General features: G+C 46.8%; 1 protein-coding gene across 1 annotated transcript in view; it reads right to left on the bottom strand.

Moving 5' to 3' along the window:
- LOC140421027 (ATP-binding cassette sub-family C member 5-like) overlaps window positions 1-13,977 on the bottom strand; it is a 347,909-nt gene that overhangs the window by 251,950 nt on the left and 81,982 nt on the right. Inside the window, exon 5 of the mRNA XM_072505322.1 lies at window positions 2,929-3,162. Within this exon, the coding sequence (XP_072361423.1) occupies window positions 2,929-3,162 (234 nt within the window). The remainder of the gene's footprint in view (window positions 1-2,928; window positions 3,163-13,977) is intronic.

Raw genomic sequence — 13,977 nt, 5'->3', positions numbered from 1 at the left:
TTGTCGATAGTGTGGAAGGATGTAGCAGGTTACAGAGGGATATAGATAAGCTGCAGAGCTGGGCTGAGAGGTGGCAAATGGAGTTTAATGTAGAGAAGTGTGAGGTGATTCACTTTGGAAGGAATAACAGGAATGCGGAATATTTGGCTAATGGTAAAGTTCTTGAAAGTGTGGCTGAGCAGAGGGATCTAGGTGTCCATGTACATAGATCCCTGAAAGTTGCCACCCAGGTTGATAGGGTTGTGAAGAAGGCCTATGGAGTGTTGGCCTTTATTGGTAGAGGGATTGAGTTCCGGAGTCGGGAGGTCATGTTGCAGCTGTACAGAACTCTGGTCCAGCCGCATTTGGAGTATTGCGTACAGTTCTGGTCACCGCATTATAGGAAGGACGTGGAGGCTTTGGAGCGGGTGCAGAAGAGATTTACCAGGATGTTGCCTGGTATGGAGGGAAAATCTTATGAGGAAAGGCTGACGGACTTGAGGTTGTTTTCGTTGGAGAGAAGAAGGTTAAGAGGAGACTTAATAGAGGCATACAAAATGATCAGGGGGTTGGATAGGGTGGACAGTGAGAGCCTTCTCCCGCGGATGGATATGGCTGGCACGAGGGGACATAACTTTAAAACTGAGGGGTAATAGATATAGGACAGAGGTCAGAGGTAGGTTCTTTACGCAAAGAGTAGTGAGGCCGTGGAATGCCCTACCTGCTACAGTAGTGAACTCGCCAACATTGAGGGCATTTAAAAGTTTATTGGATAAACATATGGATGATAATGGCATAGTGTAGGTTAGATGGCTTTTGTTTCGGTGCAACATCGTGGGCCGAAGGGCCTGTACTGCGCTGTATTGTTCTATGTTCTATGTTCTAACTCCTCCAAGCTTCCAAATCATCTTCCAAGAAACAAGTCCTTTATTCCTTTGATCGCCCTCTCATCCCATTTCCGAAACCTCGCATCTATCCGCCCAGGATCGAACCCATGGTTCCCCTAATCGGCATCCCTCCAGCCTGCCCCCAGCTTAAATTGTTGCCTAAAATGGCTCCAGATCTTCAAAGTGGCTTGAGGTGATGAAATAAGAAAGTTAAGTGGGATGATTCACTGTCATTGCTCTTCCCAATCCCCGCATCACCATCTCAGCTATTATTGTCTGTGACTGGTAATTGTTTTAAAATTTTCTCATGTCTCCTAAGAGTTGAAGTAAATATGATAAAGCCATTTACTCATCTCCTGTTTTTCACTGAACATTTTTTGCTGATCTTTGTATTCCTTTTGAGCATGTGTCCAACTGTTTTGTGTTTTGTTTGTGCCTCCTGTTGTCAAGATTGGGGGTCTTAGAGGGGTTGTTCATGATCTGGACTTCCTGATAATGCTGGAGGCAAGGCTTTTGGTAAATTTTACCCTTTAATCAACATTATACTAACTATGTACAATGCAGGCTTAGCACAGGGCTTTACACAGAATGGGGGCGGGGGGTTAGCTCACTTGGCTAGACAGATGGTTGGTGATGCAGAGCAAGGCCAGCCGCATGTGTTCAAGTCCCGTACCGGCTGAATTTATTGCCCCTCTTGCCTGAGGTGTGGTAATCCTCAGGTTAAATCACCACCAGACAGTTCTCCCCCCTCAAACCTCAAAGGGAAAGCAGCCTATGGTAATCTAGGATTATGGTGACTTTTATTATATAGAATTATCATCACTGATGATATATAGACTATGGGTGGGATTTTCCCTCCCACTGGCTGGTCAATGGGGTTTCCCATTGTGGGGCAGCCCCTTACTGTCGGGAAACCCCCGGGTTGTCAGCAAAACGGAGAATCCCGACGGCGGAGAATTCAGCCCTATATATCAACTTATTTAACATTAAGCCATTACACTACACTTCATTTGTTCTGTTCATTTTTAAATATTATTCAGCTGTAATGTTTTGTGTGGAAATATCGACTTATTCTACCCAGATGCTGAATCACTGGGGTGTTTAGCCAGCATTTTTGGTTTCTGTTTCAGATTTCTAGTATCTTCAGTTTCTTGCTTCTTGCTTTTGAAGGCATTATTGAAAATATTGTTTTCAAAATTCTCCTCCAACACGAGACTGAAACGGTAAGACAGGGGATTCAAAGCGTGGCCAATGAGGAAGTGTCAAGAGTGTGGGATGCACAAGGAGAATCTTAATCTGTTTTTCTCTAATTTCTCTTCACCACGCCTTCATTTTTAATTATTACAATCCTTACTTTAATGCCCTCTGAAAGGGCCTAACATGTCACGCAGTACCCCCTGACTTTTGCCCATTCTGCCCTCCCTCAATTTTGTCTCTCTCCCCCACTTCTTAGTTTTATTTCTCTCTCTTCGGCCAGGATTTTCCGGTCCCAGTACAGCGGGTCTCACCGTGGTGGATGCGCTGAGCCAGCCAAAAGTCCATTTACTTTGGTGGGACTGGAATGTCCTGCCAGCAGGTGAGGCTGGAAAATCCCACCCTAACAGTGTTTTTCTTATTTTTTGTCAATTTCATTTTTTTCTCTTCTTTCTGTATGTCACTTATATTTTTAAACATACTTTTTCTTATTCAGTCCTCATTTTATCTCTGCAATAGCGATCTTCTTGTTTTATTTTATGCAGTATAGGAAATGATGCCTGGGGACAGGGTAGCAGCAGAGATCAGGGCCTTAAGCAAACTCGGGTTCCAAACTTGAAACAAAATCAAGGACAAGAGTGCAGAAATAAAATTTTACAGGACAGCTCAACTGAATGATGCTCAAGACTTTCTTGACTGCCCTGGATATGGTAATGCTAATAATTCTGAGGGAAAGGTTTCATTGTGTGAATTTCTTTGTTCAAAATTCTGCTTCAGATGCTCCTCTACCACATGAGCATTGAAATAGATACAAGAATATGAATAGAGAATTTTTCATAAGCAACATACCCATTAAGGAAATGCTTACTTCGCCAACTGTCACTTCTTTTGTGTTTCGTAGTTTGAGAATTTTTTCAAAGGCCAGATTAAGTAACGCTCCTCGGAGTCGAGTTCCAGTTCGATAGTTTAAAGCCCAGGTCAAAGCAAATGACCATGAACGTATCAACTCTGCTATAAAAATGCCCAACACTAAGAGCAGCCCATACTGAAGATTTGATTCGGAGGCCTGAGCATACTCCAAAAGTTTCCGAATGACAAGGGCCTGTTGGGAAAGCACAAATGGACAATATCATTCTATTCTAGATCATCATGGAAAATACTTTTCAAGAAAGTGAATTGTTAATCTGCATTTTATTTCTTGAATGATCTCAGCACAAGGAACTACACATAGCAGTGCAAAGTGACACTCAGAATATCTTTAGATAAGAAATATATATTCAATGGAAGATTTCATGGTTTCAATTAAAAAGATTGTACAAGGATTGTACCATTTTGTAATTTCATTTTCTGTGGTTTAACAATGTAACTGTTGTCCATTTTTCAAAAAATCTTACTTTTCTTTAGCGAGCCAAAGATCATCAGAAATAAGAGCAGTCGAGGTGGGGTGGGAGCAGGGGAGGTTGCCATTTCTAAGCTTCAACATGCAAAGTTCCTCCCAAGAAGTGCAATTCCTTAGAGGTACACATGTTTCTATATTAATCATAAAAGCTGGTTCATGAAAACAGACATCACATCAGTTTTTCCTCAGAAGTTGTCAAGAGCAGAGAGATGGGTGTAATTTTAAAATTGAATGCACACAAAATAGCTTTATTTAAAATTATTGTTAATTGGATGTGGGTGTCACTGGCAAGGCCAGCATTTATTGCCACCCCCAATTGGCCTTAAACTCAGTGACTTGCTCGGCCATTTCAGAGGGCATTTAAGAATCAACCTTTTTGCTGCACTCACATGTCGGCCAACCAGGTAACGAAAGCAGATTTCCTTTCCCAAAGGCCGTTAGTGAACCAGATGGGTTTTTACAACAATCAAAAATGGTTTCATGGACATCATTAGACTTTTAAAGATCCAAAGCTGGCCAAAGATGGGGCTGAAGTGCAAGCAGAAATTGAGGAGTAGACCCTTCAGATATTGTAAAAGAGGCTGCAACTTCTCACACTGAACAAAAATGTGGAACACAAACTCCTTAGGGCTGCAGAAAACACAGGCGACCTGGGAGTCTGTGAACTGACATAACCTTTTATTGCATGGCACTGCTGCATGCAACACCCTCCATGCCTACTCCTCAATGAAGAAAGGGAGGATTCTCGCACAGGAGACCCTTTGGGGTCCCCTGCCCTCTCCAGATGACAGGATGGAATATTATGGCATGTCTGGATGGCCAATGAGGGAGAGGGAATAGAAGGTGTGCAGCAGCAACCCATACAGGAAACCCCTCCAAGCAAAGTGGACATCATTTAGGTTTGGAAGGATCACTCATCAAGCCTTTTGATTATCCTGCTGCTGTTACATTGATCTCTTATTGTGGATGGCAAAATTAGTTGTTACTACTAACATTTCCCCAATGGGGAGTTTGCAACGACGCTTACTTTATGTGAGTATTTGGAAAACGTAGTATGAAACATCGGACATCTCAAGCTTCCATGCCTCCCTTCAGCTTGCAATCGTCTCCGCATTTAAAGCTGAATGTTCTTCCAAGCTTAGTCCTCATCCTCCCCATGCATCTCACTGAACTAAGGAAGTAAGAATCACTCAGGAATATCTCAAATGTCTATAAGAGGGATTTGAGCATGCAATGTCATCTTGATGAAGCTGTCTCACTGCCTGGGTAACTCATTAGCAGTGGTTTACATTATCATTGTGCAAAGGCACAGCACACAACTCTATATAGAATTCATTCAATCATAGTGCACTCGTTGACTTGGGCTATATGGGGAGGACAGGCCTTTATGAGCTAGACAATGTTGAGAGTTGGCTGCTCTGATAGAGATGCTTTGCACATTTCCCAAGGCTCCAGTAGGGTCTATGAGGAAAGATGTTGTCATTGGCTGATGCGTCAGTACTGACTGGACAATGTTTCGTCATGCAAAGTTCATCCGGGACATAAATTGGCAGGTCTCAAACAAATACAGGTTCCTGAGTGTTAGTAAACAAACAACCCATTGTCCTGGTGAGGAACTCCCTGTAAGGACAATTCAAACACACCTTTGGGTGCATGATAAGGTGTTGCAGATCACATCAATGTCCAGGTCTGTGATGCGCTGTTGGGAGTCACTAGCAGGATGATGCCTCGTCATAATGCATCCACCAGAGCTGGCAATGGGAGGCATGGAGGTCTCCGGATGCTGCTCCCTATTGAGGCATCCAAGCATAAACTACTTCAGATTTTCTTTATGGTTTGGGTTATATAACTAAGTTAGTGTCATACTGACATGGCCAAAACAAAGTGATGTTGTGCTCGAAAGGACTGTATTCTGCTCCAGGATATCACTGCAGGAATTCCTCAGGGTAGTGCCCTTGGCACAACCATCTTCAGCTACTTCAAGATCTTCCTTCCATCATGAGGTCAGTAGTGGGGATGTTCGCTGATGAGTGCACAATGTTCAGCACCATTCACGACTCTCTAGATACTCACAAGTGTCAAGTAACATTCACAATTGCAAGGCAATGACCATCTCCAACAAGGGAGTATCGAACCATTGCCCCTTGACATTCAATGGCATTACCATTGCTGAATCGCTCACTATCAACATCCTGGGGTTAACATTAATGAGAAACTGAACTGGGCCAGCCATAGAAATAGTGTGGCTACAACAGCAGGTCAGAGGCTATGAATCCTGTGGCGAGTGACTCACCTCTTGACTCCTCTGTCCACCATCTACAAGGCGCAAGTGAGGAGTGTGATGGAAGCTTCAACAACACTCAAGAAGCTCGACACCATCCAGGACAAGGCTGCCCACTTGATTGGCACCCCATCCACAAATATTCACTGCCTCCACCACCGCTGCACAGTAGCAGCAGTGTATACCATCTACAAGATGCACTGCAGGAACTCACCAAGGCTCCTTATACAGCATGTTCCAAACCCAGGACTGCTACTATTTAGAAGGACAAGGGCAGCAGATACATAGGAACACCAGATACTGAAAATTCCCCTGCAAGCCACTCACCATTCTGACTTGGAAATATATTGCCATTCCCTCAATGTAGCTGGGTCAAAATTCTGGTACTCCCTCCTAACGGTTCAAGAAGGCAGCTCACCACCACCTTCTCAAGGACAATTCAGGATGGGCAGTAAATACTGGCCTAGCCAGAGAAGCCCGCATCCCTTAAATAATTTTTTTTTAAATGTGGAACTGTTTCAGTATCCTGTAAGCTTCAATAAGATCCCCCCTCATCCTTCTAAACTGGAACTATTTCCGGATATGTGTTGATGGACTGCAATCCACATCGCAACATGTTGCAAAGGCTACAGTGCATTCCAAGGATGATCCTATTGTTATGGCAGAAGGTGACTATAGCTGCTTCTGTGATCATTGTGAGATTTCTGCCTTCATTGCTGAGAGCAATGGTGTTGTGGCATCTCCTGCATTGAAGGCTGAAGTGAGTCTTGATTGTGGAAACTAGTCATGGCTTTATTCTTCCTGGAACCTTGCGGCTATGAGGTTGTTATGGGCACGCTGTGTAGCTCGTCTGAATCTTCAGCCTCTTCACAGTCATCCCCTTCCTCAGCCTCCTCTTTCAAGGAGATGTCTCACTCCTCAATGGGGCTGTTTAGCACAGGGCTAAATCGCTGGCTTTGAAAGCAGACCAAGGCAGACCAACAGCACGGTTTGATTCCCGTAACAGCCTCCCCGAACAGGCGCCGGAATGTGGCGACTAGGGGCTTTTCACAGTAACTTCATTTGAAGCCTACTTGTGACAATAAGCGATTTTCATTTCATTTTCATTTCATGCCGCCCTCAGGGAAATCACCCCCCCCCCCTGGCAGTGCAAGGTTGTGTAGGGACAATGATGATGTTGGGGACCCTCTGTGGTGAGCACTGAAGAGCCTTGCCTGACCGGTCCAAACATCGGAGGCACATCTTCAGACGGACAATTATTTACTCGATTATGGACCTTGTGACGTAATGTGCAGCAGTGTAACACTCCTCAGATGCACTCTGAGCGATTGTCAAGGGTCATTATCCATGGGTACCCTATATCATCAAGGAGCCAAACTCCCTCCAAAGATCTGTGGCACCTGGGAATGCCTCAGGTTCTCAGAGTCGTGAGAGCAGGATCTGCTTTCAGTGTTCACAAATCTCCAGGTTTTTAAAAAAAAACATTTTATTAAGGCATTTATGATTTTATAACAATAAACAATACAAATACAAATGTACACATAGTTCAGTGCGTAACATTCCCCTCCATTTCCCCTTGATCCCACCTATCTAAACACAAAATAGCCTAACTCCTCCCTACCTCCTGACCGCCCCCCTCCTTATCGAATCTGCTGACAGTTTAGTTTTCTCCGAAGTCGATAAATGGCTGCCACCTCCGGACGAACCTTAACATTGATCCTCTCAGAGTGTACTTAATTTTCTCAAGTCTGAGAAACCCAGCCATGTCACTAACCCAAATCCTTGATTTGGGGGGCTTTGAGTCTCTCCACGCTAAAAAGTCTGTTTCCGGGCTAACAAGGAGGCAAAGGCCAAAAAGTCAGCCTCTCTCGCCTCCTGGACTCCCGGATCTTCCGACACTCCAAAGATCACCACCTCTGGACTCAGCGCCACCCTTGTTTTTAGTACCGCGGACATGACATCTGCAAATCCCTGCCAGTATCCCCTAAGCTTCAGGCATGCCCAAAATATATGGACATGGTTTGCTCGCCCTCCCGTACACTTCACACACTTGTCCTCTATCCCCAAAAACTTGCTCATCCAGGCCACCTTCAATGTGTGTCCGGTGAACCAACCTGAATTGTATCAGGCTGAGCCTGGCACATGTTGACTCTGCTCAGAGCATCCTCCCACAGACCCGCCTCTACCTCCCCTCCCAGCTCACCTTCACATTTACGCTTTAGCTCACCTATCTGAGTTTCCTCCCACTCCATGAGTTCTTTATAGTTATCCAAAACCATCCCCTTCCCCACCCTCATTTTAGAAACTATCTTGTCCTGTATCCCCTGTGGCGATAGGAGCAGAAAGGTTGCATCCTGCCTTGGCACAAAATCCCTTATCTGCAGATACCGAAACTCATTCCCTCCCGGCAATTCAAACTCCTCCTGCAAATCCTCTAAACATGGAAAGCTCCCATCAATAAACAGATTCCCCTAGCCTCTCAATCCCTGCTCTTTGCCATCTCCGAAACCCCATCCAGCCTCCCTGGGACAAACCGGTGATTGCCACAAATTGGAGCCCACACCGACGTTACCTCCACTCACATATATTTCCGCCACTAACTCCGGGCTTGTGGAGTACCGGGCCGACGAGAACGGCAGAGGATCCGTTACCTATGTCCCAAACTTGTGCCCTTACAGGATGCCGCCTCTACTCACTCCCCCCCCGCCCCCCCCCTCTACTCCCCCCCCCCCCCCCCCCCCACCCCCCCGCCTCCCCAACTACCCACTTCCTGATCATGGCTATATTTGCCGCCCAGTCGTAATTACTAAAGTTTGACAGCACCAGCCCTCACTTTTACCCATATTCAATTTGCAACCCGGGAACCGGCCAAATTCCACTAAGATCCGCATAATCTCCCCCATTCTCCCCACTAATGGGTCAGAAATGTATAGGCGTAGGTCGTCTGCATACAATGAGACACTGTGTTCCATCCCCCCTCAGACTATCCCCTTCCAGTACTTTGATGCGCTCAGCGCCATCGGCAATGGCTCAATAGCCAAGGCAAACAGAAGTGGCGAGAGAGGACATCCTTGCCTTGTCCCTCAGTGCAATTTAAAGTAGTCCGAACTCAGCCGATTCATCCGTACACTCGCCACCGGTGCCTGGTATAGCAACCGAACCCAGTCAATAAACCCCTGCCCAAACCCAAACTGTCCCAGAACCTCCCACAGATAATTCCATTCCACCTGGTCGAAGGCTTTTTCCGCATCCATAGTGGTCACTATCTCCGCCTCCCTCCCCTCGGAGGGCATCATGATCTCATTTAGGAGCCTTCTAACATTGGCCGTTAGCTGGCTGCCTTTAATAAACCCCGTCTGGTCTTCCCCTATCACCTCCGGAACACAGTCCTCTATCTTTGAGGCCACAATTTTGGCCAGCAATTTGGCATCGATATTTGCATTGACCCACATTGCTCTGGGTCCTTCTCCCGCTTCAGGATCAATGATATCAAAGCCTGCGACATTGTTGGGGGAAGGACACCTCGCTCCCTAGTCTCATTAAATGCCCTCACCAGCAGCAGGCCCAGTATCCCAGAGAACGTCTTGTAGAATTCCACTGGGTAGCCATCCGGTCCCTGGGCCTTGCCCAACCGCATGGCATCCAATCCCTCTACTACTTCCACAATCCCGATCGGGGCTCCCAACCCCTCCACTAACCCTTCCTCCACCGTCGGAAATTCCAGCCCTTCCAAAAACTCCCTCCATCTCAGCTGGGGGTTCCGACTCATACAGCCGACTGTAAAACTCCTTAAACACCCCATTCACCCCTGCTGGGTCCAAGACCGTGCTTCCCCCTCTGTCCTTCATTCTTCCTATCTCCCTGGCCGCCTCCCTCTTCCTTAGCTGGTGTACTGACATCCAACTGGCCTTCTCATCATACTCAGATATTGCCCCCCTCAACTGTCCCACCGCCTTTCCTGTGGTTAGCAGATCAAACTCCATCTGCAGCTTCTCGTACCAGCCTCCCCAAACAGGCGCCGGAATGTGGCGACTAGGGGCTTTTCACAATGACTTCATTTGAAGCCTACTTGTGACAATAAGCGATTTTCATTTTATTTCAAACTAATCACCTGCTCGCCCTCCATTGCGCTGCCGTGAGCTAGCCCGCCCAGCTAGCCCCCCGCGCATGGTGCCAAGCATCCTACCCCCTATTATCCCTCCCCCCCCCCCCCGCTCGTACATACATATGCAAAACATCACAATCCCCAACATTGAAGAAAATACCACCCACCATCCCCCCACAAAAACAAAGTTAACCCGCACACAAAACTGAACAACTTCCCAAACAATTGGCACAAAAACACTACATACACAGCTCAAAAAGAAAATAAATTTAGCAGCACAGGCACAGAATTAGTCGCCCCCAAGTTCAGTGTGCTCAATCAGCTGCCAGTCTCCTGTCCTTGACAAAGTTCATCGCCTCATCCGGCGATCTGAAATAATGTTCTTGGCCCTCGTAGGTGACCCACAAACTAATGGGTACAGCATGCCGAACTTCTTGAAGAGGGCCAATTTAACCTTGTTACAGCTTGCTCTTCTTTTGGCCAGTTCCGCACCCAAGTCCTGGTAAATGCGCAGCTCACTGTCTTTCCACTTGCAGCTCCTCGTCTGCCTGGCCCACCTCAAGATCTGTTCCTTATCTAGGAACCGGTGCATTCGCACCACCATTGCCCTCGGCGGCTCATTCATCCGCGGCTTCCTCGCAAGCGCTCAATGTGCCCTGTCCACTTCCAGGGGTCGAGCAAATGCACCTTCGCCAAGGAGCTTCTCAAACTACGCATCATGTATGCCCCTGCGTCCGATCCCTCGATGCTCTCTGGGAGGGCAAAGATCCTCAAATTCTGCCTGCGCGACCTGTTCTCCAAATCCTCCACCTTCTCCGGCAGCCTTTTCTGATGGTCCCTCATCAGATCCATCTCCATTGCCATCGCAGTTAGCTGGTCCTCGTGCTCAGCCACCTTCACTTCCACCTTCTGGATCGCCAGTCCCTGGGCTTCCAACCTTTGCTCCACCTGATCGATTTGCTCCACCTGTACTCCTGTCTTTGCTTGGCAAAACTCTCCTGGGGGAATTTCACCAGCTGCTCCGTTGAACACTGGGCCGGCAATCCCAGCTCCTCAACCTCCACCATGTTTTTCTGTGCTACAGGCTTCACTCTCTTCTTTGCCCAACAATCTCTTCTTTGCAGACCACTCCTGGTCCATGACTCCATAAACTGGTGGGGGATTCCTCTTCTCTGCCTCACCAGTCTCCAATTTTACTGGTCAAATCCCCCATAAATCAGGAGAAAAGGTCCTAAAAGTCCACCACGAGCAGGAGCTACCAAATAAGCGAACTCTCACTCCATGGCCACCACTGGAAGTCCACAAATCTCTATGTTGAGAGTGAAATTCTTTATTGTTAACAAATCTCGCAGGCTGCTGTCAGGGGGCTCTCAAGGTCACATGTGTGCAGTTGATGGCCCCTACACAAAACCTGAGACCATAGTGAATTCCACAGCTTTGGCAGCCTGGCTTGCTTTGTTCATGAGAAACTGCACTTAGTGGTGAGCTTCATTGCTAAGGGCATCTGCCACCTCCCTTATACATGTGTGTGTGGCCATTCGGCAATGGTCGCCAGTGGAGCCCTGGAAGGATCCGGTGGTGAAAAACTGCAGTAATCTTCAGACCCAATGCATGGGATGCCCTCCAAGTCCTTATGGCATGAGATCATCACAGAAAAGGGCATAAATATACGCTACCAAATCCCTTGACAAGTGACGTCACCTGTGTGTGGCACTGTCTCTGCGGCTCATCTCCAGGTATGAGCTATGTCTTCTGCAGATCCTTAGCCAAGTGACTTTGTAAAATGAAGTTCCTCCTGGGGAGCATCTGGGGCTATCAAGGGCCCTGGTAGCGCTGCCTCTTAACAGCAATATTTTTTTCAGAGCTGGCATAGCGAAGGGTCCTTCTCCTTATCTCCCAACAACAACGTCGGTTAGAGACTGCACTCTACATTCCTCCTTGGAACTGTGAACAGATACAATTGAGCAATCAGTGCTAGTTCTCCTTCATGGTTTCCCTCCAGCCTCTAGCCCTAGACCTGCCCTTAATGTGTACATGGCATCCCCAGTCCACCCTTGAAGGATGACTGCATCCTGGAGGTTGTCAGGTGACTGGATATCCCTCTCAGACATCCTACACATTCACAACAAGGGCATTCATTCAGCCCAATAGACTATAATAATAATATTCTTTGTTGTCATAAGTAGGCTTACATTAACACTGCAATTGAAGTTACTGTGAAAAGCCCCTAGTCGCCACACTCCAGCGCCTGTTCGGGTACACGGAGGGAGAATTCAGAATGTTCAAATTATCTAACAGCACATCTTTCAGGACTTGTGGGAGGAAAGTGGAGCACCCAGAGGAAACCCACGCAGACAAGGGGAGTACATGCAGACTCCGCACAGACAGTGACCCAAGCCGGGAATCGAACCTGGGACCCGGGCACTGTGAAGCGACAGTGCTAACCACTGTGCTACCTTGTAGCCACGTGCTGTAACCCTCAGTCACACTATTGTCAGTACTCTCCTGTAGCCAAGACAATAGCTATCGAGACCCAGTCCTTGTACTTATGTTATGACTGCGTTCATGATACTTTGTCTGTCATGACCAGAACACTGGGAACATCAGGGCCTATAGAGTCCATGTTGCTTCTATGCAGCACCCGTGGCCCTTGATTGTTTCATTACTTTCCCTTTTGGCACACCTCTGCAAGGATCCGATGGCCATTAAGACCGACTGCACTGCAGTGCCAATAGCTAATGGATTCTCTGCCGAATGTGCATCATTAGTAAAGAAGCAGAGCAGATCCATTGTGCATTAGACCCTTAATTACAGCACTAGGCAGAGCCATTCTCTCCATGATTGTTTCTGCTGAGTGACTTCTTGTGACTTTCAGCTAAGGGGATTGAGGAGCTCACCAAAAGTATTGCTCTATCAACCATTCCCCAACCTGTCAATCTGCAATGCATCCTGCTGATACCCCATCTTCTGGATCTCTCTTACATTCACCAAGTCTTTCTTGCCTGTTGCTGTGCTTCCTCCAACTCAAATAGAATTTGCATTGCTAAGTCGTGTGTCCTCTTTATTTAGGCCACATGGTGGGGAGTCGCCCCCAAAGCAATACGGTGGCACAGTGATTAGCACTGCTGCCTTACAGTGCCAGGACCCGGGTTCAGTTCGGTGACTGTGTGGAGTTTGCAAGTTCCCCTTATCTGCGTGGGTTTCCCTGGTTCTGCCGGTTTCTTCCTAGAGTCCAAAGATTTTCAGGTTAGGTGGATTGGTCATAACCAATGCGCGTGGTTAAGGGGATAGGGTGGGGGAGTGGGCCTAGATACAGTGCTCTTTCGGAGGCTTGGTGCAAACTCAATGGGCGGAATGGCCTCCTTCTGCACTGTATGGAGTCTATGGAATCAAAGTGTCTATTGGGAAGGTTTTTCTAGCAAAGGGGGCATTGGGGATTTGTTTGCTGCGTAGTGCAGACTAGGAAATAAAAATGATAGCCCGCGTAGCATCCTGGATAAAGTCCGTGGTGGAAACATTAAGGGCAGTAATGACTGACAATCATTAGCAAAGGATGACCCAAGCCTTGGCCTAGCAGACATTAGCACCTGTTGCAGAATGATCAGCAATTGCCTGGTGAAGCGTAGTGGCCTCCCGCATTGTTCTCGGAATTATCCAAGAAAGTCATTAGGTACAATGCTCCAGAACTAGCGGGTAAACTAGAGTGATCCCACTGGCCCAACTGTACTTTCTAGGAAGCACTTGAGAACAAAGAGGCAGCTTGTAAACAAGGAAAACACTTGCTCCCCTGAGTGAATGAATCCCTGCAGAGCTTTATCTGAATCTCCCCTTCGAATCTGCATCAACCTGTCAATTAGAAATCTATTAGCAGGCAATGGGGCATGAAAGAGAATTTAAACTTTAAAGCCTTCTAGGAAAACACATAGACTTCTATGCTTTAAAGAGCAATGAAATTGAATGTGTGTAAATCATTTCAAAGTTTTTCATCACGTTAAAGGGATTACTTTCAATTTCACCTCATAGACCTTTAAACTCGGCATGCTGACAGACTGTTTAAATGGTATAGGGGTACAAATGAGAATATTTTCACTTTATTATGAGAAATTTGAATTTTTACATACAGACAGGCTGT

Source organism: Scyliorhinus torazame, chromosome 5 (genome assembly GCF_047496885.1).
Source record: "Scyliorhinus torazame isolate Kashiwa2021f chromosome 5, sScyTor2.1, whole genome shotgun sequence".
In the NCBI taxonomy this organism is placed as follows: Eukaryota; Metazoa; Chordata; class Chondrichthyes; order Carcharhiniformes; family Scyliorhinidae; genus Scyliorhinus; species Scyliorhinus torazame.
This window is presented reverse-complemented; position numbering and strand designations above follow the sequence as displayed.